Source organism: Doryrhamphus excisus, linkage group LG9, assembly GCF_037039965.1.
Source record: "Doryrhamphus excisus strain RoL-2023G ecotype Guam linkage group LG9, RoL_Dexc_Guam_v1.1, whole genome shotgun sequence".
In the NCBI taxonomy this organism is placed as follows: domain Eukaryota; kingdom Metazoa; phylum Chordata; class Actinopteri; order Syngnathiformes; family Syngnathidae; genus Doryrhamphus; species Doryrhamphus excisus.
This window is the reverse complement of record NC_136365.1, coordinates 22,676,664-22,699,867: the sequence shown is the minus strand read 5'-3', so window position 1 is coordinate 22,699,867 and position 23,204 is coordinate 22,676,664. Positions and strand designations below refer to the sequence as shown.

The 23,204-nt window shown below is 49.6% G+C and overlaps 1 protein-coding gene across 4 annotated transcripts in view; it reads left to right on the top strand.

Annotated features, from left to right (window-relative positions):
- Positions 1 to 21,654, top strand: part of fbxw7 (F-box and WD repeat domain containing 7) — a 35,423-nt gene extending 13,769 nt beyond the window's left edge. For 2 of the 4 annotated variants that reach the window (XM_058076933.2, XM_058076926.2), the window contains 10 exons: positions 10,716 to 10,795; positions 11,847 to 11,988; positions 13,706 to 13,840; positions 14,423 to 14,546; positions 14,622 to 14,758; positions 15,804 to 15,917; positions 17,906 to 18,087; positions 19,505 to 19,730; positions 19,790 to 20,000; positions 20,132 to 21,654. In XM_058076933.2, coding sequence (XP_057932916.2) covers positions 10,716 to 10,795; positions 11,847 to 11,988; positions 13,706 to 13,840; positions 14,423 to 14,546; positions 14,622 to 14,758; positions 15,804 to 15,917; positions 17,906 to 18,087; positions 19,505 to 19,730; positions 19,790 to 20,000; positions 20,132 to 20,400 — 1,620 coding nt within the window. In that variant the 3' untranslated portion in view covers positions 20,401 to 21,654. Of the gene's footprint in view, positions 1 to 1,068; positions 1,787 to 8,191; positions 8,511 to 10,715; positions 10,796 to 11,846; positions 11,989 to 13,705; positions 13,841 to 14,422; positions 14,547 to 14,621; positions 14,759 to 15,803; positions 15,918 to 17,905; positions 18,088 to 19,504; positions 19,731 to 19,789; positions 20,001 to 20,131 lie in introns of those variants that run through there. The other 2 variants (XM_058076949.2, XM_058076942.2) reach the window with 2 other exon arrangements.
- Positions 21,655 to 23,204: the final 1,550 nt, after the last annotated feature.

The window sequence follows — 23,204 nt, the reverse complement described above, 5'->3', positions numbered from 1 at the left end:
TTCTGCACATGGGACAGGACGAGTGCACTGCATTAAAGAGAGGATGACTGGGGCCGTGTATTGTGAGATTTTGGGGAACAACCTCCTTCCCTCTGTCAGAGCATTGAAGATGGGTCGTGGCTGGGTCTTCCAACACGACAACGACCCGAAGCACACAGCCAGGAAAACCAAGGAGTGGCTCCGTAAGAAGCATATCAAGGTTCTAGCATGGCCCAGCCAGTCTCCAGACCTGAACCCAATCGAAAATCTTTGGAGGGAGCTCAAACTCCGTGTTTCTCAGCGACAGCCCAGAAACCTGACTGATCTAGAGAAGATCTGTGTGGAGGAGTGGGCCAAGATCCCTCCTGCAGTGTGTGCAAACCTGGTGAAAAACTACAGGAAACGTTTGACCTCTGTAATAGCAAACAAAGGCTACTGTACCAAATATTAACATTCATTTTCTCAGGTGTTCAAATACTTATTAGCAGCTGTATCACACAAATAAATTGTTAAAAAATCATGCATTGTGATTTCTGGATTTTTCTTTTTAGTTTATCTCTCTCACAGTGGACATGCACCTACGATGAAAATTTCAGACCCCTCCATGATTTCTAAGTGGGAGAAATAGCAAAATAGCAGGGTGTTCAAATACTTATTTTCTTCACTGTATATACTATATATACTATATGTCTTAAATGGACATAGTACATAGGGTGGTTATGTTTATATACTATATATACTATATGTCTTAAATGGACATAGTACATAGGGTGGTTATGTTTATATACTATATATACTATATGTCTTAAATGGACATAGTACATAGGGTGGTTATGTTTATATACTATATATACTATATGTCTTGTGAAAATGACAAAATGTAGCTAAGACATGTTGACCGTACCAAGTGCCTTTTGGTTTGGTAGACCTGAAGAAGAAGCGCTGTGGCCAGTCTGCAGCTTGAAGGTCAGCACGTCACACGGGTCCTCCATGCCTGTCTTAGCTTTCTTACACATAGCATGGTGGAGCCCGGTGCAGCCCGGTGAAGCCCGGTGCAGGCTTTGCAAGGTAGGCTTTGGATAGAATCAGCGCAGTGACGTTGCTTTTGTTTGCAGTGGTCCAGAAAACGTTCCTCCATCCATACGTTCTACGCAGGAGTCAGGCTGATTGGTCAGGCTTTTACCGCCTGAAATAAGTTCCTCACCCTCTTTGCTGATACACGAGTCTTCATACCTCCAGGATATTCCCGTGCTTCTGGACTTGAACGATGGCGTAAGGCGCAGAGTAGGGAGGAGCAGAGGGAGAATGGCAGCAATGAGGAAGCCGCGTGGACACGTGCGCTCTGTCAGGCGTCTGGCGGGACGCGTTCCGTCACCAAAGGGTCATGAGAGCAGATTCCACGGTGCCTCTGTGTGGGAGGGGCCATCCTCTTTTTGGGCCATGACAGCAGCTGCTCAGGCGGTGACCTCACACCCCAGAGACTTCAGCAGGAGGACGGCCATCGCACATCTTCATAACGCCAGCCTTGAACACTTAATTGCCGATACCTCGGGAGTTGTGAACAGCTTTGTCCGGGTCTTCTGCTGCAATGCCACGCCATTGCCCTATCCCCCGTTTCTCGTCTGCCGGCGCCCGAAGGAAGACGCCAGATGGGAAGGACGCCGAGTCACACATGCTGGTGGAGAGCAAAGTGCTGGACCGTGCAGAGCCAAAGAACATGGTGGAGGACCCTAGACCCACTCCCAAAGTTCTCAAAATATTTAGCATCAACATCATTGCTCAGGGGTTGACTTTCCGCCGGCGACGGGTGAGTCTGCTTCCAAAGTCTTGGCCTCATGTTAGCTCTGCCTAGTGATGGACTGGTGATGGACTAGTGATGCCCTGGTGATGGACTAGTGATGCCCTGGTGATGGACTAGTGATGCCCTGGTGATGCCCTAGTGATGGATATTTGCTGCGGTCCTTGACTTGTCCGGAAGTTCTTCTGGCCCACATCTGTTCCCCTTTGCAGGGGTACTACTGCTAAGAGGGTACAAGCTGGGGGATTCGATTTGCGTGTTTTTGCACCTTGTCTGAAAAAGCAAGTTTGATGTGAAGATGAGTGGGGGGGGGGGGTGGGCGTTGGTTGGCTTTCTGCTGTTGAAAGGACCCATCCTGTGGAGAGTGTCAAGAAAAGGGCCTTGCCTCTTCCTGGTATTCACATTGATCCCATGCAGTATCAAGTGGCTCTATATTTAACTGCAGTAAGGGAACACTACTGTAGGTGTGTGTGCACGGACTACATGCCTCAGCGGGTGTGCCAGCGGCCTGGTAGTCACATGCTGCGGCAGAAACTGCACAGCCAAATACGCCTTGGCCGCTTGTGAGGTCGGCCGGAGTCCTTGTCCGATTGTCGGCCACATGGAAAGAAAGGCAGCTGATGGGTTAACTTAGCTGTTTCCTATGGCGAGTAAGACTGTCCTCTCAGGTTGCTCTGCATTGTCCAATGCCCTCTACTGGACGGAGTCATATCTACAACTTGAGAGCAGAGGGGGTGAACAGTCCAATATAAAAAAAACCCAACCCAACCAAAGGAGGGATTGCAGCACATCCTTCTGTGGCGGTCCAAAATGAATCGTTGTGAGTGACTGCATGTTCGTAACAATGCTTGGATGCCGTATTGGTTTTACTGGCTTGAAAAGGTCTGATTCCCCCCTTGCAAAAACTAAGAAAAGCACCCTTTCCGGAGATGGAACCACCATCATCACTGGGCTCCCACGGGAAGGAATTTGAGTCTGTGTATGTTTGATTCCAAACATCTTTGAAGGCATCCCAGCCTACATCAGAGGAAAGGCTGCACCCCCATCCCAAGGGGCTGTGCTGCTTTTTAATCATGAAGCCATGCAGCCTTCATGCCTTTGATGCTGCAGCACGCGTCATGCTCCTCACTAACCAAAACGCCCCCTCCTTTTGCTGCAACTCCGCACCAACACAGGCCACTTTCCATCCTCGCGTATCAGGCCGTCCGCCCCTGCTGTGCTGCTTCATGGGGGTGCAAGTGTTGTCTCCAGGGGGCAGCATAGCCTCACAAGTAGACATGCCAGCCTGTCCTTGCTTGACTGTCATCTACTCCCTTATTCCTAGGGGGGGGGTACACTGATGAAAAACAATTGGTGCCCCTGAAAGCCTCACGGCTTCAGAAGGGAAGCGCTGATCAACTCCACGGCCTTCTAAGTTGTCAAATTGTGTGCTGATTACACGTCAAGCACCTCCTGTCTTTGTTTCCCCGCATGCAGATGGTCCTGGTTGATCGACCAATCAATCAATCAATCAATATCTGGCTTGCTACATACCAACGTGGAGTACACTCACAGCATTTGAAGAGAGGGCGTGTAAATACTTAAGGCCCTCACTGTATATAGTACATACACTGTACATATATACATATATATACCTATGTACCACAGCCAATCCTTGTTCTTCCTCTGGTCTGCGTATAAGACATCTCGCCCGTTACCACGCTTGTAAAAGAGTTGTCATGGTTCCGACAACATAGCAGTCAGACTTTTATGAGGGCATCTAGGGATCGTTATGCCTCATCTTTATTTAGTGAGAAAAGCCATTGTGTGTGTGGGGTTGGGGGGGGTGAAATTGATCATGGCCCTAGTGAGTCCCTGAATGCATCAGTTTCATTCAGGAAGCATAAAGGATCACCCTGGTGCCCGCTCCACCGTACATTAGCTTCCAGTGGCAGCCCCCGCTTCCTTTATCTCCGTTTCATAGCCTGACTGCTTTCCCCTCCTGCAGAATCGCACTCATTCCTTACAGTGCAAATCTACCCAGGCCGCAGCTCTGTATAACAGATATATAAGTATATATTGCTGTATAAGTACAACAGAGTGGAAGTGCTGGACAGGACACATGGCATCATACGGCCAATTTCAGAAGAAGCCTGGTGAGCAAAAAGAGTAAAGCTGCAAGGAGCCTTGAAAGGGACCTGGGCATGCCCACGCAAATCAGCACTGCGTCAATGGGGTCCACCAGGATGAGCCCAAAGTACTTTCAAAAAGTACAATGAAAAAAGAGCAAATATTGCTTTGGATTGCAAGAACGTGGTTGGGCACTGAGACCTGCACCATGGAGAGCTACCATGCAGCGTGCTACGTATTCATGAACATGTGTTAGCAAAGGTTGGGATGAAAGGCGGTGGCAGTGACGGATATCTTCTAGGGTGCTGTGTTTGTGTGGATGCTGTCAACATGCCTGCAGTAACCTGGAATGTTATGGAAGCGGAAATGAGTGATACGGATGTCAAACAGGCAGAAACGCCGAGAGTCACCCTCCATCCGGGAGCCGGTCTAGATTTGTATGCGGGGGGGTGTGCGCACCGCAGCACATGATGGAGCCCCTCCCGTCACATGACCATGCTCTTGTCTTGAAGCCGTACGGTCGGGTGGAGGTGTTGTCTCTGTACGGTCCGTGGCCTTTCTCTTTTGTGTGCTTGTCTCCAACTCTCATATCACCAAACACTCTTTGCTCTAAAATGGCGCCCGTGACCTGCACCTTCACACCTTCACACCTTCTCCCAACACCAGCATGCTACAGACTAAAGGAAAGGGGCTGATCTGGTCCATTTGGGATGAGCGTGGGAGACCGGGACCCCACGGGAGCCCGTTGGAGAGCTGCTGCTGCTGCTGCTTCTGCTCTGTAGCCATAAGACGGCTTTGGTGAAGACTTGCTCTGTTAGCACATCCCATTCTAGTATTTATGTTAAATATATCTCACAGGGCCTGCAATCATGCATTGGAAGCCAAATACATCATAAATAGAAATACAGTAAATATGGAGAGTAGGCTTGGCTGATATGGACCTTAGCATATATATAATATATATATATATATAATATATATATATATAGAGAGAGAGACCTCCACAGGTATACCATAAGGACCAATTGCCTTCCCACTCTTCATCCTTTTCAATGCTCTTCTCACTTCCTGTTTACCAGTGTTTGCTACTTCCTGGTCCACAGCAGACATCTCTTCTACTCTTCCTTCTCTCTCCTTTTCCTCATTCATCCACCCGTTAAAGTACTCAGTAAAGCCATCAGTCAACATCCAACAACTGAGTATGCAAATGAGTCAACAAGGTTGGACTCAAAGGTTGGACTGAGCGCTGAGTGGATGGGTACTAGCGCTAGCAGCAGTGGGACAGGCCAAGGCGTTTCAAGCACGGTAGCGCCAGCGCCAGTGTGGCACACCAGCCACACACAGTCACAGCAGCTGCACCCCGTGACCTGGCCACGCCAAGTGTGCCATACACATGTATCCAACGCTTCCATACACCCACGCGCACGTATTGATGCACCCCTCGTGGCCATCTTTGGTAGCACCGTGAGCGAGTCGTGGGAGCATAGGGTGTAAATGATGACTGCACGAGGAATATTGATGACCGTTGGAGGCCAATCAGATGGGTTTTAGTTAACACAAATCCTGAATATGCGGGCATCCTCTGCTTGTCTTGGTGCGGCGACCCAGCAGGCGCTGGTTTTGTCCCCTGCATTGGGGCGTCCTTTTATTTGTTTCCTGAATGTGTAATCTGCCAAGTTGCTGCTGCCTTTAGCCCGCCCGCAGCGTCAAGGGGGTCCTTGTTCGCGTGGGCCGCCTGCTCGGTCCCGCCCTCTTGTGCACATTAACATACAGCTGTCCCACCGGGTGTGCCCAGATAAGCCCCCCCCCCCCCCCCCAGCGTCTCTCTCACTCTCTCTGTCTCTCTCTCTCTCTCTCTCTGCTGCCTCTTCATTCAGCTCGCAGCAGATGGGCTGGGGAGACGCCTGCCTCCTGTTATGGGACGCCCTTTGTCACCTTACAAGGTCACTTCTAGGTCATTGCTGGGTTGGTGTCACGTGCCCCACCTCCCGTTGGGCGAATGGATAGCATGTCGACTTGAATAGATGCTGCCCATCATCCACAGTCCTTATGTCAGACATCAACACACGTCTGTCTTCTCTCTGCACATCGTAAGGAAGGCTACACCTAGCATCCAAAGGAAAAAGACGGCTCCAATACGTAGCGTTAGCTTTGGCTCGCGGCCTGGGGCATCGGGAGCCAGTGTGTGCTGAAGCTAGTCGCTAGCCTGCTAGCAGCCAGTAAGGTAGTTCTTGTCCATCTGCTTTTCCATCCTCTGAAGGCAGAGAAGAGAGACGTGTGTTCATGTCTCACATAAGCATTGTGGATATTCACTCATTGTGTATGCGTACGGTAGTAGTACTGTAGCATACATACTTCCTGTCTTGAAGTTGAGTGAGGCATGTCTCCCCCTTTTTTTAAACGCCATCTGCTGCCTGCATGCCGCTCTAGCTACCAATATACGCCCCTGAACAACATTTGAAGTTCGCAGGCAGTCAATTATTTGCATTTTGTGGATAGAAAATATAATCATGTAAATACACCATCCTTTCAATGTACCCAGGAAAGATGTTTGATGATGAAAATACTGGATGCAAGTATTACATCGATGTACCTGTTACTACATGCTCACAGCATGGATAGAAAACCTTGTAGGAGCTTCTTGTAGGGCTTTACAGTGGAGCTCCTGTAGGTGTCCTTTGACGTTTTTATATCTTAAGGTGTGTTCATGTACCACATAAGCATTGTGTGCACGCACTTTTAATAGTACATGCAGGTGCATTTCTAGCTGAAAAGGATCCTTGCTTTGTATAACCAACCTTTCCTGGTTGGAGCAACACGCTAGCATGAAGATTGGAATATATTGCAAGAAGTGTTGCAGGTTGCAGTCAAGTTACATCATTCACCTTCACCATAAGCCTTTGATGAAGATATTCCCATTTGCCAGAGTATTCATCTTGCTTCGACTCTGTCTTGATGCATTGGCCCGCGCTGCCCCGAAGGCAAAATGGCCCCATTTCCTGTCAAGTCAGGCAGGTTGCCATCAGCCGCTCCGCTGGTGGCCCATCACGATAACACACCTCAAGCCTTTGGTCTCACAGCCTGGCCAGCGGGCACATCTCAGCCACATCAAACGTAGCCCCCCCCCACTCTCCCCTTGGAATTGGATAGTCACTCATTTCTCTCCCTCTCATCCATTTGTGTCAGCGCTACAAATACTTGGGAGGGAAGGTCGTTGAACTTGCATCATCTACCATGGTTGAAGGGGCCCTATGATGCTCTACCACCCGCCTGCCCTATACGTGTAGTTAGAATGTTGGATCCCCCTCTTCAACCATGCTAACTTTCAGATCATGAGCTTTGTGCTTTCCGAAGTGAGCCCTAATAGAAGTTTGGGATGGCTCAAAACGCTCGCTTGGAACGCTCGGTGATTCCCAGCAAGAGAAAAATATTCTCCTCTGTCAACGGGATTTCACATGGGACCGTTTGTGTCGACACCAACAACATGAGCAAACTGTTGGAAAGGTGCGTTCATGTCAGGGGTCTCCAACCAGTAGACCATGAGCTACCAGTAGCTCATCCGTGTGGAATGGGGGTACTTCTATGGGAATGGAAAAGGGAGGGGGACCACCTTATTGCTCCTAGAGGACTTCCCGTTTAGTCATGCATGGCTGGCCAACAGAAGCTCACATGAAACATTTGCTGAAGAAAAGGCCCATTCTTCTCCCGCTTGGACGTCCCACCAGCAGACGGGTACTGGGGATGCTTGGACCTGCTGCCGCCTCCTCCGGTCTGGCTCGGCAGCTGTTCTCCGTGCAGAAGATTATTCCTTCAAGTTGCATACATGCGCACATGATGGCGTGCCGATGGACGTCTCGGTATTGTGGCAGGCTCTGGAAGCGTTGCTTTCATTGTTGATATCTCACACGTGTCAAAGCATTGGACCTCCTCAAGGGACATGGCCATGGACGGTGACCTTGGCGGTACCTGTTTGAAATACCATCACATTGCTGCCAGCCATTTAGTCTATAGTATATATATTTTTAAAGTCACCAAAATCAAGATACTTGAATGATTTTGCTCAGAAAAAAAGACAATTATTTGTCAAGAATGTACCAATCCAACGTACAATTATGGACAATATCAACTAAATAAAACCACGATCCCTTCAAGTCCAAGTGCAGAAGAACTAAAGCGACATACTTTAGCTGCTGTTTGAATGGCCCTGTTGCACCGGTCATGTCCACTAGGGGGTGCTGCAAGCCGGTGCTTTGGTAGGGTTGCCGTGTGCAGAGGAAGAGGAGCAGTTGCCGCTCCTCCCCGCACCTCCTCACTGCCTGCTCGGCGAGGCTGCTCGGCGAGGCTCCTCCTCGGTGCTCCAGCCTCCTCGTTCGCGGCCGCATCGTCGCGCCGCTGGACGCGACTCGGCTTCTTTTCTCCGGTCGCATCGTTCCATGCCGTCGCTCCGGGATTATACCGAACGGTGACGTGCCCCCTCCCCCGAGCATGTTCACACCAGAGGCCGGCACCATCACCAGCACCGCCCGCTGAGACGCATTTCACCCCGCGTGACTGAGAGCGGCACCGGACGCCTTTTCCCACCACGATGGGGTTCTACGGCACTTTGAAGATGATTTTCTACAAAGTGAGTAAAAAAGCCATCCTGCCGCATTGTGCCCCCCCCTCCCTCCCTTTTCGCGTTTTATGATTGGGGTGTTTAACGCGAGCAGGTTGTTCGGTCACTGCGGACTGACTGAAATGAAATGAAACCTCCAGGACAGCAAGGGCCCTCAGCATGAAGATGCTGTACCTTTACACCTGGAAGCCTTGTGGTGCATCATCACCTCCACATGTACTCCTGTCACTCCAGGCATGGGGGGGGGTGTAGTACCCGTGTACACATGGAGTAGTACCCTTGCTGGCCGGTTATGAGCGTTTCTGCTTTTGCATCTGATCAGTTGCCTGTTGGAGTCCCCCCCCCCCCCCCCCACCCCAATGACATTTAGCATTGGCCCCGGGCTGGGACCACAGATAATGGGTCACTGTGTCAGCCCGCATGAGGTAGGATATCCTTCAGGATGGGCTGTGGCAACCATGGAAACCTCATATGAAGGCACAAGGCTAAGTCAGCCCTGCAGGGGGCCTCCCTAGTTTGCATTATACTTATATAGTATACGTATATAATATGTGTACTAAGGATGGGTATACGTGGATACGTGTGTATGTGTGCACGGCCGTCTGTGTGGTGGTTTCAAGGGTGCGATGATGCAGGATGTCGCTGCTGTCTGTCGAGACCAATCACGCGTGATTGACGGCTGTCTTTCAGAATATCAGCAACTTTTTTTCCCCCCCGCCTGCATCCGTTGGTCCATCTGCCATGCGTTGGGGCCGCCAGATAGGTGATGAAAAGATGGCTGCGGCAGAAGCAAACATTCCACTCCCCGTCCTCTTTCCCAGGCTGCACACGCACACAGGAAGAGGCTGGTTATGTTTCTCCTCCACGCCTTTTATTTTCTTTCATGTTGCCTTCTCCTCCAGCACTCCTCTTTTCCCCTCACGCTTAAATAGAACACACACACACCCAGGCTCTCCCTGGATCTGCCGTGGCTGCCATGACACTCTGTTTGTGGAGCCTGATCTACCACAAACCACAAACACCAACAGCCCCGAAGCCAGGGCTGTCACTCATTTTAGCTCGGGGGCCGCATGGGGGCAAATCGACTTCCAAGTGGGCCGGATTAGTCAAATCATAGTATATTTTATATTTATATATATATATATATACCATCCATCCATTTTCTGTACCGCTTATCCTCACAAGGGTTGCAGGCATGCTGGAGCCTATTCCAGCTGTCTCCATGATTTGAATAAAACAAATAATCTAAAATATGGTTGGCTGATATGGCTATATCAGCTATCCAGCTATTCCACCAGTGGGCATCCCAATCAGAGCTTACAGGGTAGTACCACAGCAACATGACTGCCTGGAGGAAGGAGGGGTCTTAACCTGTTGACAGAGGAAGCGTTAGTTCTCATCAACGGCTCTCTGAAATCAATGCGCCTCGGAAAGATGTTCCGCTTGTATTTTAAGTCAAAACATCCATGATGGTTTGAACTTGGAGGACCTCACACACGCACACACACACACAGCTGTATCATGTGTCCGTCATGTAGAATTGAGCAACAAGGGCAGGCATGTACAGTGTATACATCATTTTGATGAGAGAATAGTAAAAGTATAGTATGTAATGTGAAGATGAACGTGAAGGCCTTAGGCAGTACATGGACATGAACTGTGTACTGTGTAGAAAGCAGTATTGAAGTATCCACTTTGGTGTTACCGTGTCTGCGGTGTAATGTTGGGATATCTGATGAGAGCCTGATGGTACTGGGGGAGAATGAGGTCTTTCGATGTCATGCTCCCGTACCTCCGTCCTGGGGGGCAAGTGCTGTGGGTGGATCGGGTCCGTGATGATGGATGTGGTGGTGGATGCTCGGTGTGGTCCGGGTGCTTGAGGAAAAGGTGGGATGTGTGCATTCATCCCAGCAGTTAGATAGCAGTAGATAGTGTAGGGTCCTACATGCTGGGAATGTACAGAATACACATATAGATATTCCATGCTAACACCATGCTAACCACGTCTGCATCCAGCTGAGGCAATGCTCACACATGAAGACCTGCTTCCTCCGTCATTCACGTGTCGTTGGCGTTGGAAGCCAAAGTGTTGTAGAGAAGGAAAACCCAAGGAAGATATTGTAGTTTTTTGGTCAGCATATTCATTTCATTTTTGTCTTGTCATCCAAAAGCTGGTCTTGTTAACAGTGCCTTTTGTTTCCTGTCTTTCCTCAGATGAAGAGAAAGTTGGACCATGGCCCAGAGGTCCGACCTTTCCCTACAGTGAAGAAGCCCAAAGGTCCCGAGTATCCAAGGTGAGCTCCTCCACGCCGCGTGCCATCTTAGATAGCACGACGCCGTGCCTTCACACTCGGCACCAGAAGAAAACTGGAACAACACGCGGATTAAGAAGGGCCATGAAAAAATAGATAGCATCTTGGCTGACTTCAAACGCAATGACAGCACCCCCCCCCCCCCCCCACACACACACATCCATCCCATCCCATGAATACTTAATGCACATGTTGCCACATTAAAATTCACTCTCAACACGGCCCCTTAAGTGTAAGCATGGATCATCATCCTGGCCCATCAAATATGGATCAGTCATGAAACACGCCTCCATATCCATGCTCCTCTTCACGCACATGCTCCCCTCCATGTCCATGTTCCCCTTCACGTCCATGCTCCCCTCCATGTCCATGCTCCCCTCCATGTCCATGTTCCCCTCCATGTCCATGTTCCCCTCCATGTCCATGTTCCCCTTCACATCCATGCTCCCCTCCATATCCATGCTCCCCTCCATGTCCATGCTCCCCTCCACGTCCATGCTCCCCTCCACGTCCATGCTCCCCTCCATGTCCATGCTCCCCTCCACGTCCATGCTCCCCTCCATGTCCATGTTCCCCTTCACGTCCATGCTCCCCTCCATGTCCATGCTCCCCTCCATGTCCATGCTCCCCTCCATGTCCATGCTCCCCTCCATGTCCATGCTCCCCTCCATGTCCATGTTCCCCTCCATGTCCATGCTCCCCTCCATGTCCATGCTCCCCTCCATGTCCATGTTCCCCTTCACGTCCATGTTCCCCTTCACGTCCATGTTCCCCTTCACGTCCATGTGCCCCTCCATGTCCATGCTCCCCTCCACATCCATGCTCCCCTCCACGTCCATGCTCCCCTCCACGTCCATGCTCCCCTCCACGTCCATGCTCCCCTCCATGTCCATGTTCCCTCCACGTCCATGCTCCCCTCCATGTCCATGTTCCCCTTAACCTGTGGTTGTTTTCATGAATGTTGCATTGAACGCAGCACTGTCCTGGCTTGTCGCTATCTTCCTTTAAATGACTTGATTGTTCCCCCCTGCAGCCCCACAGGACTGGTCACTTGCCCTACCACGCCCACCACATTCGGCCACATCAGGACCGCCAATGGTCAGGGCCAGCAGAGGCGACGCATCACCTCCATCCAGCCGCCCGCCGGGCTCCAGGAATGGCTGCGGACATTTCAGGTCAGCACATTAGGACTTTTATAAAAAGCTGATAATGAATGTTCTCTTGGTGCCACGTGATTGGCAGGGTCTCGTTTTGGTTGTTGCCCAGCACACCACTGGAGCGTGGACTTGGAATTAGCCCCCCACAGGTGGGGGATGCCAGCCTGTTGGCGGTACTAGAAGGTGTTCTTAACTTACTTCCTGTTGTATACAAAACCTAATCAGATGGCAATTTCCCCCTCTTTGTATTCCACGTCCAATGTGCACTGGCATTATTCGGCCATGTACAGTATTACCGTTCCGTCATTCCATCATTCCATCCATGGAGAAATGAAAAAGGGTTGGCATCTTTCATCCAAAGTAGTTTTCCAAGCATTTACTATGGAATAATGGTGCGTTTAGCGTCTTTGTTCCTCAGAGGAAGAATCCGTGCTGAAGTTGGTTTTGATGTTGTGATGTGAGAATTCCATCCCAGACGTATGAAAGGAACACGGCTCGCTTGGTGTTTCCCTTCTCATGTCGCAAGTCTTTCATCAGCCGTTGGCTCATCACAACCGCTCTGTTGTCTTATTAGGTCACATGACTTCTTGCACCCATTTTCAGAGAGACGGCTCCCCCTCTGTTGGCAACTTTATTTATATAGCCCTTAATCACAGTGTCTGCATGGGGGGAGTTGGAGGGGGGCTTGCGGCTGTGCTGCGTTCGATGTCACATGGTTGGCTACTCTTTACTGTGTTGGCGCAAAGCAACGGCTGGCTGCCAATGACCATAACAGATAGTCAAGCTACAACACTCAACTTCCCACAATGCTGTCCTTCTTAAAGGGCCAGGCTCAGCCTGTAACAGCACTTTTATGCTGTAAATTGTTTTTAAAAAGCACTAAAATTGCATGAAAAAATTCCGCAAAAAGAGCAAATCTACAGAAAGTGAACCCTGGTGGAGCGAGGGAACACCATAGATCCTAAAAAAGCATCCAATCATATAGAGGATCTTTGACCTGTTGACGCTGTGGGATAGTTGTTTGGATATTTCGCCTATGATTAAGGGTTAGGCTTGGCAGTCGATTCAAATATTTGATGGCGATTATTTTTGGTCCATAGTTATCTCAATTAATCACATTTAATCACAAATACAAATAAGTTGTCATCTATAATAAGTAGGGGAAATCTCTTTGTGATCAACCAAGGGCAATCGTCATAAAACATTTCATCCAAATTGTAAATTCAATGTCATTTCTTTTCTCTTTTACAATAAATTAAAATACATAGAAATTCATCATTACTAAAGTAAATATTATTTTATTACAATACTGGAACTATTCATTAGAAGTAGTTTTTGCATGTTTAATGCAAGCTGTGATTTGTCCAACTTTGTTGACAGTCATTGAAAGGAAACTGTCAATACGGTGTTACCCTTGACAGCCCCAATTATTATATTATATATATTTTATAGTATTGAAAATGAACAAGAAACCGAGGAAACAAAGTGCTCTAATCATTTTCTCCATGACTGTACATACTTTGTCTGCATAGGGTCGAGCTCTGTCAAGTTCTAATGTGGATTATAATTCCATTTTTTTCATTGTTTTTGTTTTTAGTTTTTTTCCAAAGGAAAATCTTCCAGTACGGTTGCTTAAAAGCTGTTTCCATGGCGACCTGTCATGGAGGAAACTTTGAATGCAAAGGGTGGTGAAGGTGATGTGAGGTACAGAAGTGACTGGTGTTCTTTGTTGCAGAGCTGGACGGGGCCCGAGAAGCTGCTAGCGCTGGACGAGCTGATTGACAGCTGCGAGCCTACGCAGGTCAAGCACATGATGCAGGTCATCGAGCCGCAATTCCAGCGAGACTTCATCTCCCTGCTGCCCAAAGAGGTGAGGATGCCGTTGCCTCTTGCTGTGCTAAGTGGCGGTCACCCTTGGGACGTGTTCACGTGGGTCCATATCAGCCAAGCCTGGGTCTAGCCTTTTATATGGTCATATGGTGATACGTCCTAAAGATATCCTGACATACGCTAAGGTCCATATCAGCCAAGCCTAGTTCTAGCCTTTTATATGGTCATATGGTGATACGTCCTAAAGATATCCTGACATACGCTAAGGTCCATATCAGCCAAGCCTGGTTCTATCCTTTTATATGGTCATATGGTGATACGTCCTAAAGATATCCTGACATACGCTAAGGTCCATATCAGCCAAGCCTGGTTCTATCCTTTTATATGGTCATATGGTGATACGTCCTAAAGATATCCTGACATACGCTAAGGTCCATATCAGCCAAGCCTGGTTCTATCCTTTTATATGGTCATATGGTGATACGTCCTAAAGATATCCTGACATACGCTAAGGTCCGTATCATCCAAGCCTGGTATTTAGTATCTTCTGAACGTCTCTGCTGCCTTTTGATGGAGGGTCTCGTTGAAGGCCAATGAATCTTAATGACGGTCATTCCAACAGCTGGCTTTGTACGTGCTGTCCTTCCTGGAGCCCAAGGACCTCCTCCAAGCAGCCCAGACGTGTCGCTACTGGCGCATCCTTGCAGAGGACAACCTGCTGTGGAGGGAGAAATGCAGGGAAGAAGGTGGGTGTTTGGGTTTTGCAATGACCTTGACAAACAACCGGGTGTGCTCACTTTTACCCCCCTGGCATCAACAAGGCATCGATGAGCCGCTGCCCCTCAAGAAGAGGAAAATGGTCAAGCCCGGCTTCACTCACAGCCCCTGGAAGAGTGCCTACATCAGGCAGCACAGGATAGACACCAACTGGCGCAGAGGAGACCTCAAATCACCCAAGGTAGACGTTCCCCTTTAATTCCGCTTGCAGATGCTCCATGGAATGGCTTGGAGGCTGGCATACGAGGACGGAGTTGATCCTGATAAAGTGTGTACAGAATGACATTTGGCCTGGGGTGCCCTAGAATGTTTTACACTGGTGCCTTGGTTAACATCATGAAGACCTTTCGGAAAGTCTGACTCAAGCCAAAACCGACCCTAACCAAAGCGAATAATGCAAATCCAGTTAATCCAGACACTGAAAAATATTAACGCAAAACATATTTCATAGACAATCATTATAGTTTTACACTTTCATCGTCCATTGTTGTTTTAAAGCTTCATCTTTTGGAAAAGAAAACAAACTCCAAGTATCGCTCTGATGCTGCAAGCATTCAGGAGCAACACCACCTTTTGGCGTGACGGCTATTCTGATGAAAAATATGCTAGCGCCAAGTCTACCATCTTCCTCCAAGAAGCGTTTGTTTACTCTGCTTAGCTGAGCGCTATTGCCCTCATTACGTCACATCCGGAAATGGAGCTGACCTGCGGGAACTCATTGATCATGGCTGTTCGGGCCTTCAACTTTAAACATCATTCATTTAAAGTTGTCAACAATGTAGAACATAAATCCTAACAATACAGTACATACGATGGAGCCTTGGTGAACAACATCAAGCCCTTCCAGAAGGCCCGACTCAAACCAAAGGGACTCTAACCAAAAATAATGCTAACTGGGGCGGATGTCAACTGAGGTACCGCTGTGTTTGCTGTTTGTGTGGCAGTAAAAGCTCATCCTTAATGGGCCGTGGTGGCGATGGCTGCAGGCCACACATGGGATGAGGTTCCTGTCCACGCGCGCACGCACGCACACACACACACACACGCACGCACACTCATGCACGCACGCACACTCCCGCACACACACGCACACACGCACAACAGCCCCTAGAAAAGGACCTGCATTCACCTGTAGCACTTCCTGACATTTTCCACTTTATTTCTTTTGATGTTGACACCTCCCATCTTAAATATGTCCCTCACCATCCACTCCCCCTCCCTGCCAGGTGCTGAAAGGTCACGACGACCATGTGATCACCTGCCTCCAATTTTGTGGCAACCGCATCGTCAGCGGGTCGGATGACAACACGCTGAAAGTCTGGTCTGCCATCACAGGAAAGGTAAGGAAGGTGGAGTCCTGCTTGTGGAAGATAAATGTTGCAAGGGCGTGGAGGTTGGAGCCTACCCCAGCTGACTCCACCCCAGCTATTCCTGTAGTCTTTCCATGGATCTCCTGCCGCCTGCCCAAACGCTCATTTACTCCCTCTGGCCCTCCTCCTGCCGAGCCTGCTGCACTCTGATTGGTTGCACTCCCAAACGCGAAATCCAGCAGGAATAGGTGCAGATTGTGGAAGATGTAGAAAGCATTGTGTGGATTGTGGTGTGTAGCTGCTCTACAGGAGTCCACAATGAGCATCATAGGTCTCCTTTGACAGGAGCATTATAGGAGCATAATACAACATAGGAACATTTATAGGGCGGAGAAGAGGAAAAGCACAGTAGGTCCCCTTTAGTAGTAGAACCTTTTAGTAAATAGTAAAACTTTTCCCAAGATAACATTTCTGCAGTCCTGCTCTCCGGCACGGAGCCCGGATTAGCCGCAACCTTAAAATTAGCCATTTGCCCCCCCCCCCCCCCCCCCCCCCCCCCCCCCCATGAGTGTGATCAGACTGCCAAGGTCATCCTGAGCACCAGCAGCTCCTTCCTGGGGGGGGGCATACATGCCTAGCCCCACGCTGGTGGCAGACATCCCAGCCGTCTCGGCGATGAGTCACCTCGCCAGCCGGCTATGATCGGGCGTCACACGCCGCTAGCCTCCTCTGCTGTAAAGTTTAGTGTGGAAAAGAATGTGGAGACAAGTGCATGTTTGTGTCTGTGGAGTGGAGAGAGGCTGGCCTCCCTGGGGGGGTTGGGGGGGGGGGCGCAATGAAAGGCAGTGGAGCGTAGCATGCCAATAAAAGACAGCGTAGCATGACTAGCATCTGCCTTCCCAACTCGGCATTCCTTACACGCTTGCTCAGCTTGCACTCTTGGACTTTCTCTGCCAGGACTGGTTCTTGGGACTAAGTATGGGGACCAGCATTTACAGATTACATCAGCACGGTGAGCTGGTCCTGATCTAGCATCAGCACTCTGAGCTGGTCCTGATGTAGCATCAGCACTCTGAGCTGGTCCTGATGTAGCATCAGCACTCTGAGCTGGTCCTGATGTAGCATCAGCACGGTGAGCTGGTCCTGATCTAGCATCAGCACGGTGAGCTGGTCCTGATCTAGCATCAGCACTCTGAGCTGGTCCTGATGTAGCATCAGCACGGTGAGCTGGTCCTGATCTAGCATCAGCACTCTGAGCTGGTCCTGATGTAGCATCAGCACGGTGAGCTGGTCCTGATCTAGCATCAGCACTCTGAGCTGGTCCTGATCTAGCATCAGCACTCTGAGCTGGTCCTGATCTAGCATCAGCACTCTGAGCTGGTCCTGATCTAGCATCAGCACTCTGAGCTGGTCCTGATCTAGCATCAGCACGGTGAGCTGGTCCTGATGTAGCATCAGCACGGTGAGCTGGTCCTGATCTAGCATCAGCACTCTGAGCTGGTCCTGATCTAGCATCAGCACTCTGAGCTGGTCCTGATGTAGCATCAGCACGGTGAGCTGGTCCTGATGTAGCATCAGCACTCTGAGCTGGTCCCGATTCAGCATCAGCACTGTGAGCTGGTCCTGATGTAGCATCAGCACTCTGAGCTGGTTCCGATTCAGCATCAGCACTGTGAGATGGTCCTGATGTAGCATCAGCACTGTGAGATGGTCCTGATGTAGCATCAGCACTGTGAGATGGTCCTGATGTAGCATCAGCACTGTGAGATGGTCCTGATGTAGCATCAGCACTGTGAGATGGTCCTGATGTAGCATCAGCACTGTGAGATGGTCCTGATGTAGCATCAGCACTGTGAGATGGTCCTGATGTAGCATCAGCACTGTGAGATGGTCCTGATGTAGCATCAGCACTGTGAGATGGTCCTGATGTAGCATCAGCAACGAGGAAGCGCCAGATGAGTAGAAGCACAGGCATGACAACGGGGGAGTCACATGTCGTCTCTACTTCCTGTGTGCAGTGTCTGCGGACGTTGGTGGGTCACACGGGCGGCGTGTGGTCATCCCAGATGCGCGACAACATCATCATCAGCGGCTCCACAGACCGCACGCTGAAGGTCTGGAACGCAGAGACAGGAGAATGTATCCACACCCTCTACGGGCATACCTCAACCGTGCGCTGCATGCACCTGCACGACAAACGGTAGGAACGCCACACGACACGTGCTGGCATCGCTTCGGTTACGCCTACTCAGTTAGTTAAAGTGCAGGACCGAAAGTGTGGTAATTAGTGTAGTTAAAGTACGGTAGTTAAAGTGTGGTACTTAGTGTAGTTAAAGTACGATAGTTAAAGTGTGGTACTTAGTGTAGTTAAAGTACGATAGTTAAAGTGTGGTACTTAGTGTAGTTAAAGTACGGTAGTTAAAGTGTGGTAATTAGTGTAGTTAAAGTACGGTAGTTAAAGTGTGGTACTTAGTGTAGTTAAAGTACGGTAGTTAAAGTGTGGTACTTAGTGTAGTTAAAGTACGGTAGTTAAAGTGTGGTACTTAGTGTAGTTAAAGTACGGTAGTTAAAGTGTGGTACTTAGTGTAGTTAAAGTATGGTAGTTAAAGTGTGGTACTTAGTGTAGTTAAAGTACGGTAGTTAAAGTGTGGTACTTAGTGTAGTTAAAGTACGGTAGTTAAAGTGTGGTACTTAGTGTAGTTAAAGTACGGTAGTTAAAGTGTGGTACTTAGTGTAGTTAAAGTACGGTAGTTAAAGTGTGGTACTTAGTGTAGTTAAAGTACGGTAGTTAAAGTGTGGTACTTAGTGTAGTTAAAGTACGGTAGTTAAAGTGTGGTACTTAGTGTAGTTAAAGTACGGTAGTTAAAGTGTGGTACTTAGTGTAGTTAAAGTACGGTAGTTAAAGTGTGGTACTTAGTGTAGTTAAAGTGCGGTAGTTAAAGTGTGGTACTTAGTGTAGTTAAAGGACGGTAGTTAAAGTGTGGTACTTAGTGTAGTTAAAGGACGGTAGTTAAAGTGTGGTACTTAGTGTAGTTAAAGTACGGTAGTTAAAGTGTGGTACTTAGTGTAGTTAAAGTACGGTAGTTAAAGTGTGGTACTTAGTGTAGTTAAAGTGCAGTACCAAAAGTGTGGTACTTAGTGTAGTTAAAGTGTGGTACTCAGTGTAGTTAAAGTGCGGTAGTTAAAGTGTGGTACTTAGTGTAGTTGAAGTGCGGTAGTTAAAGTGTGGTACTCACTGTAGTTAAAGTACGGTAGTTAAAGTGCAGTACCTAAAGTATGGTACTTAGTGTAGTTAAAGTGCGGTAGTTGGTGTGGTACTCAGTGTAGTTAAAGTACGGTAGTTAAAGTGTGGTACTCGGTGTAGTTAAAGTACGGTAGTTAAAGTGCAGTACCTAAAGTGTGGTACTCGGTGTAGTTAAAGTACGGTAGTTAAAGTGTCGTGAGGCGTATGCTCCAGCGGCTCGCCCCTCCCCCTCCATAGCGTCCCGCTTAGGGTGATGCGCACCTCCAAGAAAATGCAGCCAGACATTTTTCGGTGCATTTCTGTGCCGTGGTGTCCTGCATCCCGTCCCATTTGGGGTGAACACGTGGCATAAAAAAGGTTGTGGTGTTGCCAGGGTGGTCAGCGGCTCGCGGGACGCCACCCTGCGAGTGTGGGACATCGAGACGGGCCAGTGTCTGCACGTCCTCATGGGCCACGTGGCGGCGGTGCGCTGCGTCCAGTACGACGGCCGGCGGGTGGTCAGCGGCGCCTACGACTTCATGGTGAAAGTGTGGGACCCCGAGACGGAGACGTGTCTCCACACGCTGCAGGGCCACACCAACAGGGTGTACTCGCTACAGGTGGGACGCCACACAGGAAGTGGGGGGTGCACACGCGGCCTGACGTCTTCTCTCTGCAGTTCGACGGCATCCACGTGGTGAGCGGCTCGCTGGACACGTCCATCAGGGTGTGGGACGTGGAGACGGGCAACTGCATCCACACGCTGACGGGACACCAGTCGCTCACCAGCGGTATGGAGCTCAAGGACAACATCCTGGTCTCCGGCAACGCCGACTCCACCGTCAAGATCTGGGACATCAAGACCGGACAGTGTCTGCAGACGCTGCAAGGTCAGTCGCCGGTTGGCTGGATCCACCGTCATGTGATCTGTCGTCCTCTGCTCGCTAACTTCTCCTACCATCTGCTAACGTCTACTAACATCTACTGTGTGTGTGTGTGCGTGTGCGCGTGCGTGTGCCAGGTCCCCACAAGCACCAGAGCGCGGTGACGTGTTTGCAGTTCAACAAGAACTTTGTGATCACCAGCTCGGACGACGGGACGGTGAAACTGTGGGACCTGAAGACGGGCGAGTTCATCCGCAACCTGGTGACCCTGGAGAGCGGCGGCAGCGGCGGCGTGGTGTGGCGCATCCGCGCCTCCAACACCAAGCTGGTGTGCGCCGTGGGAAGCCGCAACGGCACGGAGGAGACCAAGCTGCTGGTGCTGGACTTTGACGTGGACATGAAGTGAGGGGAGGACCTGCCGCTTTGGGGAGGCCGCCTGAGGCCGGATGGCCCGACCCGTGCCGGAACGGCACCGGGCGGGACCGGCGAGCCCGTGTGGGAGGAGGACTGATGTACAGAGAGATTATTTTTGGATAAAAAGAAAACCCAGCTGAAGCCCCGCCTTCCTCCTGCCCGCTAAAAGGAAGCGTTCAGGAAGGCCCGGAGAGGAATTCCAACCAGGAAGAAGAAGCACCTCAAAACTCCTCCCTGCTGCTGTTCCTGTTCCCGCTCCTGCTCCTGCTCCTGCTCCTGCTGCTGTTCCTGTTTCTGCTCCTGTTCCCGCTCCCGTTCCTGCTCCCTACAAGACGTTTCTTCTTGCTTTTTCAAGCCCCGCCTCCTTCCCTCTTCCTCTGTGGTTGTGAATGGCGTCCCAAAGCGCTGTGGGTCAGTCCAGTCTTTGCTTTGAGTCTGGCCCCTCCCACACCGGCAGGCCCAAGAAGCTCCACCCCCCCGTGGCCAAACTGTACCAATGCTGCTAGACGAAAAGGAAAGACTTGCTGTGACGTTTTAGTCCCAGGCCAAATTCCAAAAACCAGAACATCCTAGTTTTTTTTCTGTTTGCTTTTTTGCCACTGAAACTTGAGCCAAACGTGCCTCCACGAGGCGGAGAGGACAGACGTCAGGGAGGGAGGGGCGCTTGGTGGCGTGCATGAGTGCTAAAGGACACATTCCTTGGGACACCACAGTCAACAAACGGTCCTGGTGTGTGCGTGTGTGTGTGTGTGTGCGTGTGTGTGTGTGTGTCCCGCTGAAAGATGTCCCATCACAGGCTTCTACTGATGGACGGCGTGTCGGAGTCGCCGGAGGAAGAGATTGAAAAGAGATTGAAAAGAGAAAAAAGGCCAACCTTGTAGCCAAACTGTCCAGAAGTCCCAAGCCGAGCTGTGAAGAGGTTTAACACTGTATAGTCCAAAAAACCACACACTTGCTCCTTTTCTCCCGCTCTTTAATTTATGGTCTGGTTGGACAAATCAGATTTGGAGGGGTTTTTGTTGTTGTTCATGTAAACAAAAAGAGGAATAGATGAGAAAAACCTTAAAGGGATTATTGTGTATTTCTTTCATTTACTTAGAATTTTATTTTCTTATAACTTAAAGTGCAATAAAAATGTGGGTTTTGTTTTTTTTTTTCTTTGTTTTCCATTTCAAGCAAATTTGTTGTCTGTTTTGTTACATGTGAAGGAATCTTCTATGTCCAATAAAGCAAATTATTTGGGTAATGGTGTTTACTTGATTGGACGGCACCGGGCTCCTCCTGCTGCGGTCTGCCTGGCGACAGCTCCTCATTGGCCGGGCCGCCCGTCATGGTCAGGTGTCTAGCACATATAGCAAGTACTGAGGTATACGTCTTATGTATAGGCTGGTATACAGCTAAAGAGGTGCTATATATCACGTATCCAGACCTGATCCAAATCTAAAGACCAGACCTTACCAGTACCACGCCAGTAGCGGTGAGGGACGCACGGGAGGAGGTGCTGCACGGGAGGAGGTGCTGCACGGGAGGAGGTGCTGCACGGGAGGAGGTGCTGCACGGGAGGAGGTGCTGCACGGGAGGAGGTGCTGCACGGGAGGAGGTGCTGCACGGGAGGAGGTGCTGCACGGGAGGAGGTGCTGCACGGGAGGAGGTGCTGCAGGTATGTCAAAGTTGTCGTCGTTGCAGTTTAAAAAAGTGTAAACATTTGTGTGTGCACATTGATTCATTTATGCTGGTCCTATTTTACATAGACCAGGTCTAGATGGCGAGCTGGACTCTGCATTAAGTCAACCCGCTTAAAGCTGGAAGACCGGATTCTTACCTGAGGAGCCGGCACCCCCCTGCTGTGATTGGGCCGGTAGGAGGCTTTGCAGCCGTCCCTTTTCTTCTGCCCCTCTCGGTGCTCAATGCTCATTGGCCCTCATGTGAACTCCAGTCCCTTCCTTCACTTCCTTCACCCCTGACCCCCTGGACCCTCTGGACCCCCGATTGCTGGGCCATTGAACTATTGAACTGTGGTATTCCTTGGGACTCTCCATCCTTGGCTTTCTTTGGTTTGCTAGATGGATGCCCTGCCGTGTTCCTGACTTGAGTAGAATTGTGTTATCATAAATGAATGTTCCTATTTCAATATGTTTGTATTGTTTTATGTTTGTTGCACATGATAATATTTGGTACCGCCACAGCTTCAATTGCTTTTGCCTCTTTCCTCTCACACGAAATCTGGATTTTCTGATCCTAGTCTAGGTCTTGCAATTAGCCTTGGTTGGTGGCTAAAGCTAAAGCTAAAGCTAATGTAATAAGGCATTGTTCATGCTATCCAAGGCGCATATCACATGATGAAGGAGAGGAACTTTAAGGTTGAAGGTTCTAAAGGCTAAGTATCAAAGTAGTATCAAACAGTGATATCACTGAAATAAACAATATATTAATAATAATAATAATACAATAAACAGTCAAACATATTAGTGGGAATAACAGTGAAGGCATGATGTAATAACTACAGTCTCGTTGTGATGATAGCATACCAGTAGCATCATGACATCATGGATTAGTGGTTGGCGTGTACCGTGAGTGTGTATTTCTGGGTGTGTATATACGTACATGTACATGTGCAGGAATGGATGTGGAATTGTCACTGAGAATCTGCCTCCTAGCACCCACTAAACCCCGCCCCTCGCAGCCAGGCCGAGCCCCCACCACCAGAGAAGAGGGGCGGGACATTTGCTGACATTTAGCCGTGGAATGCCAATGAGGGAACGTGAGCAGCAAAGGTCAAGACGTGCGCCGACTCCG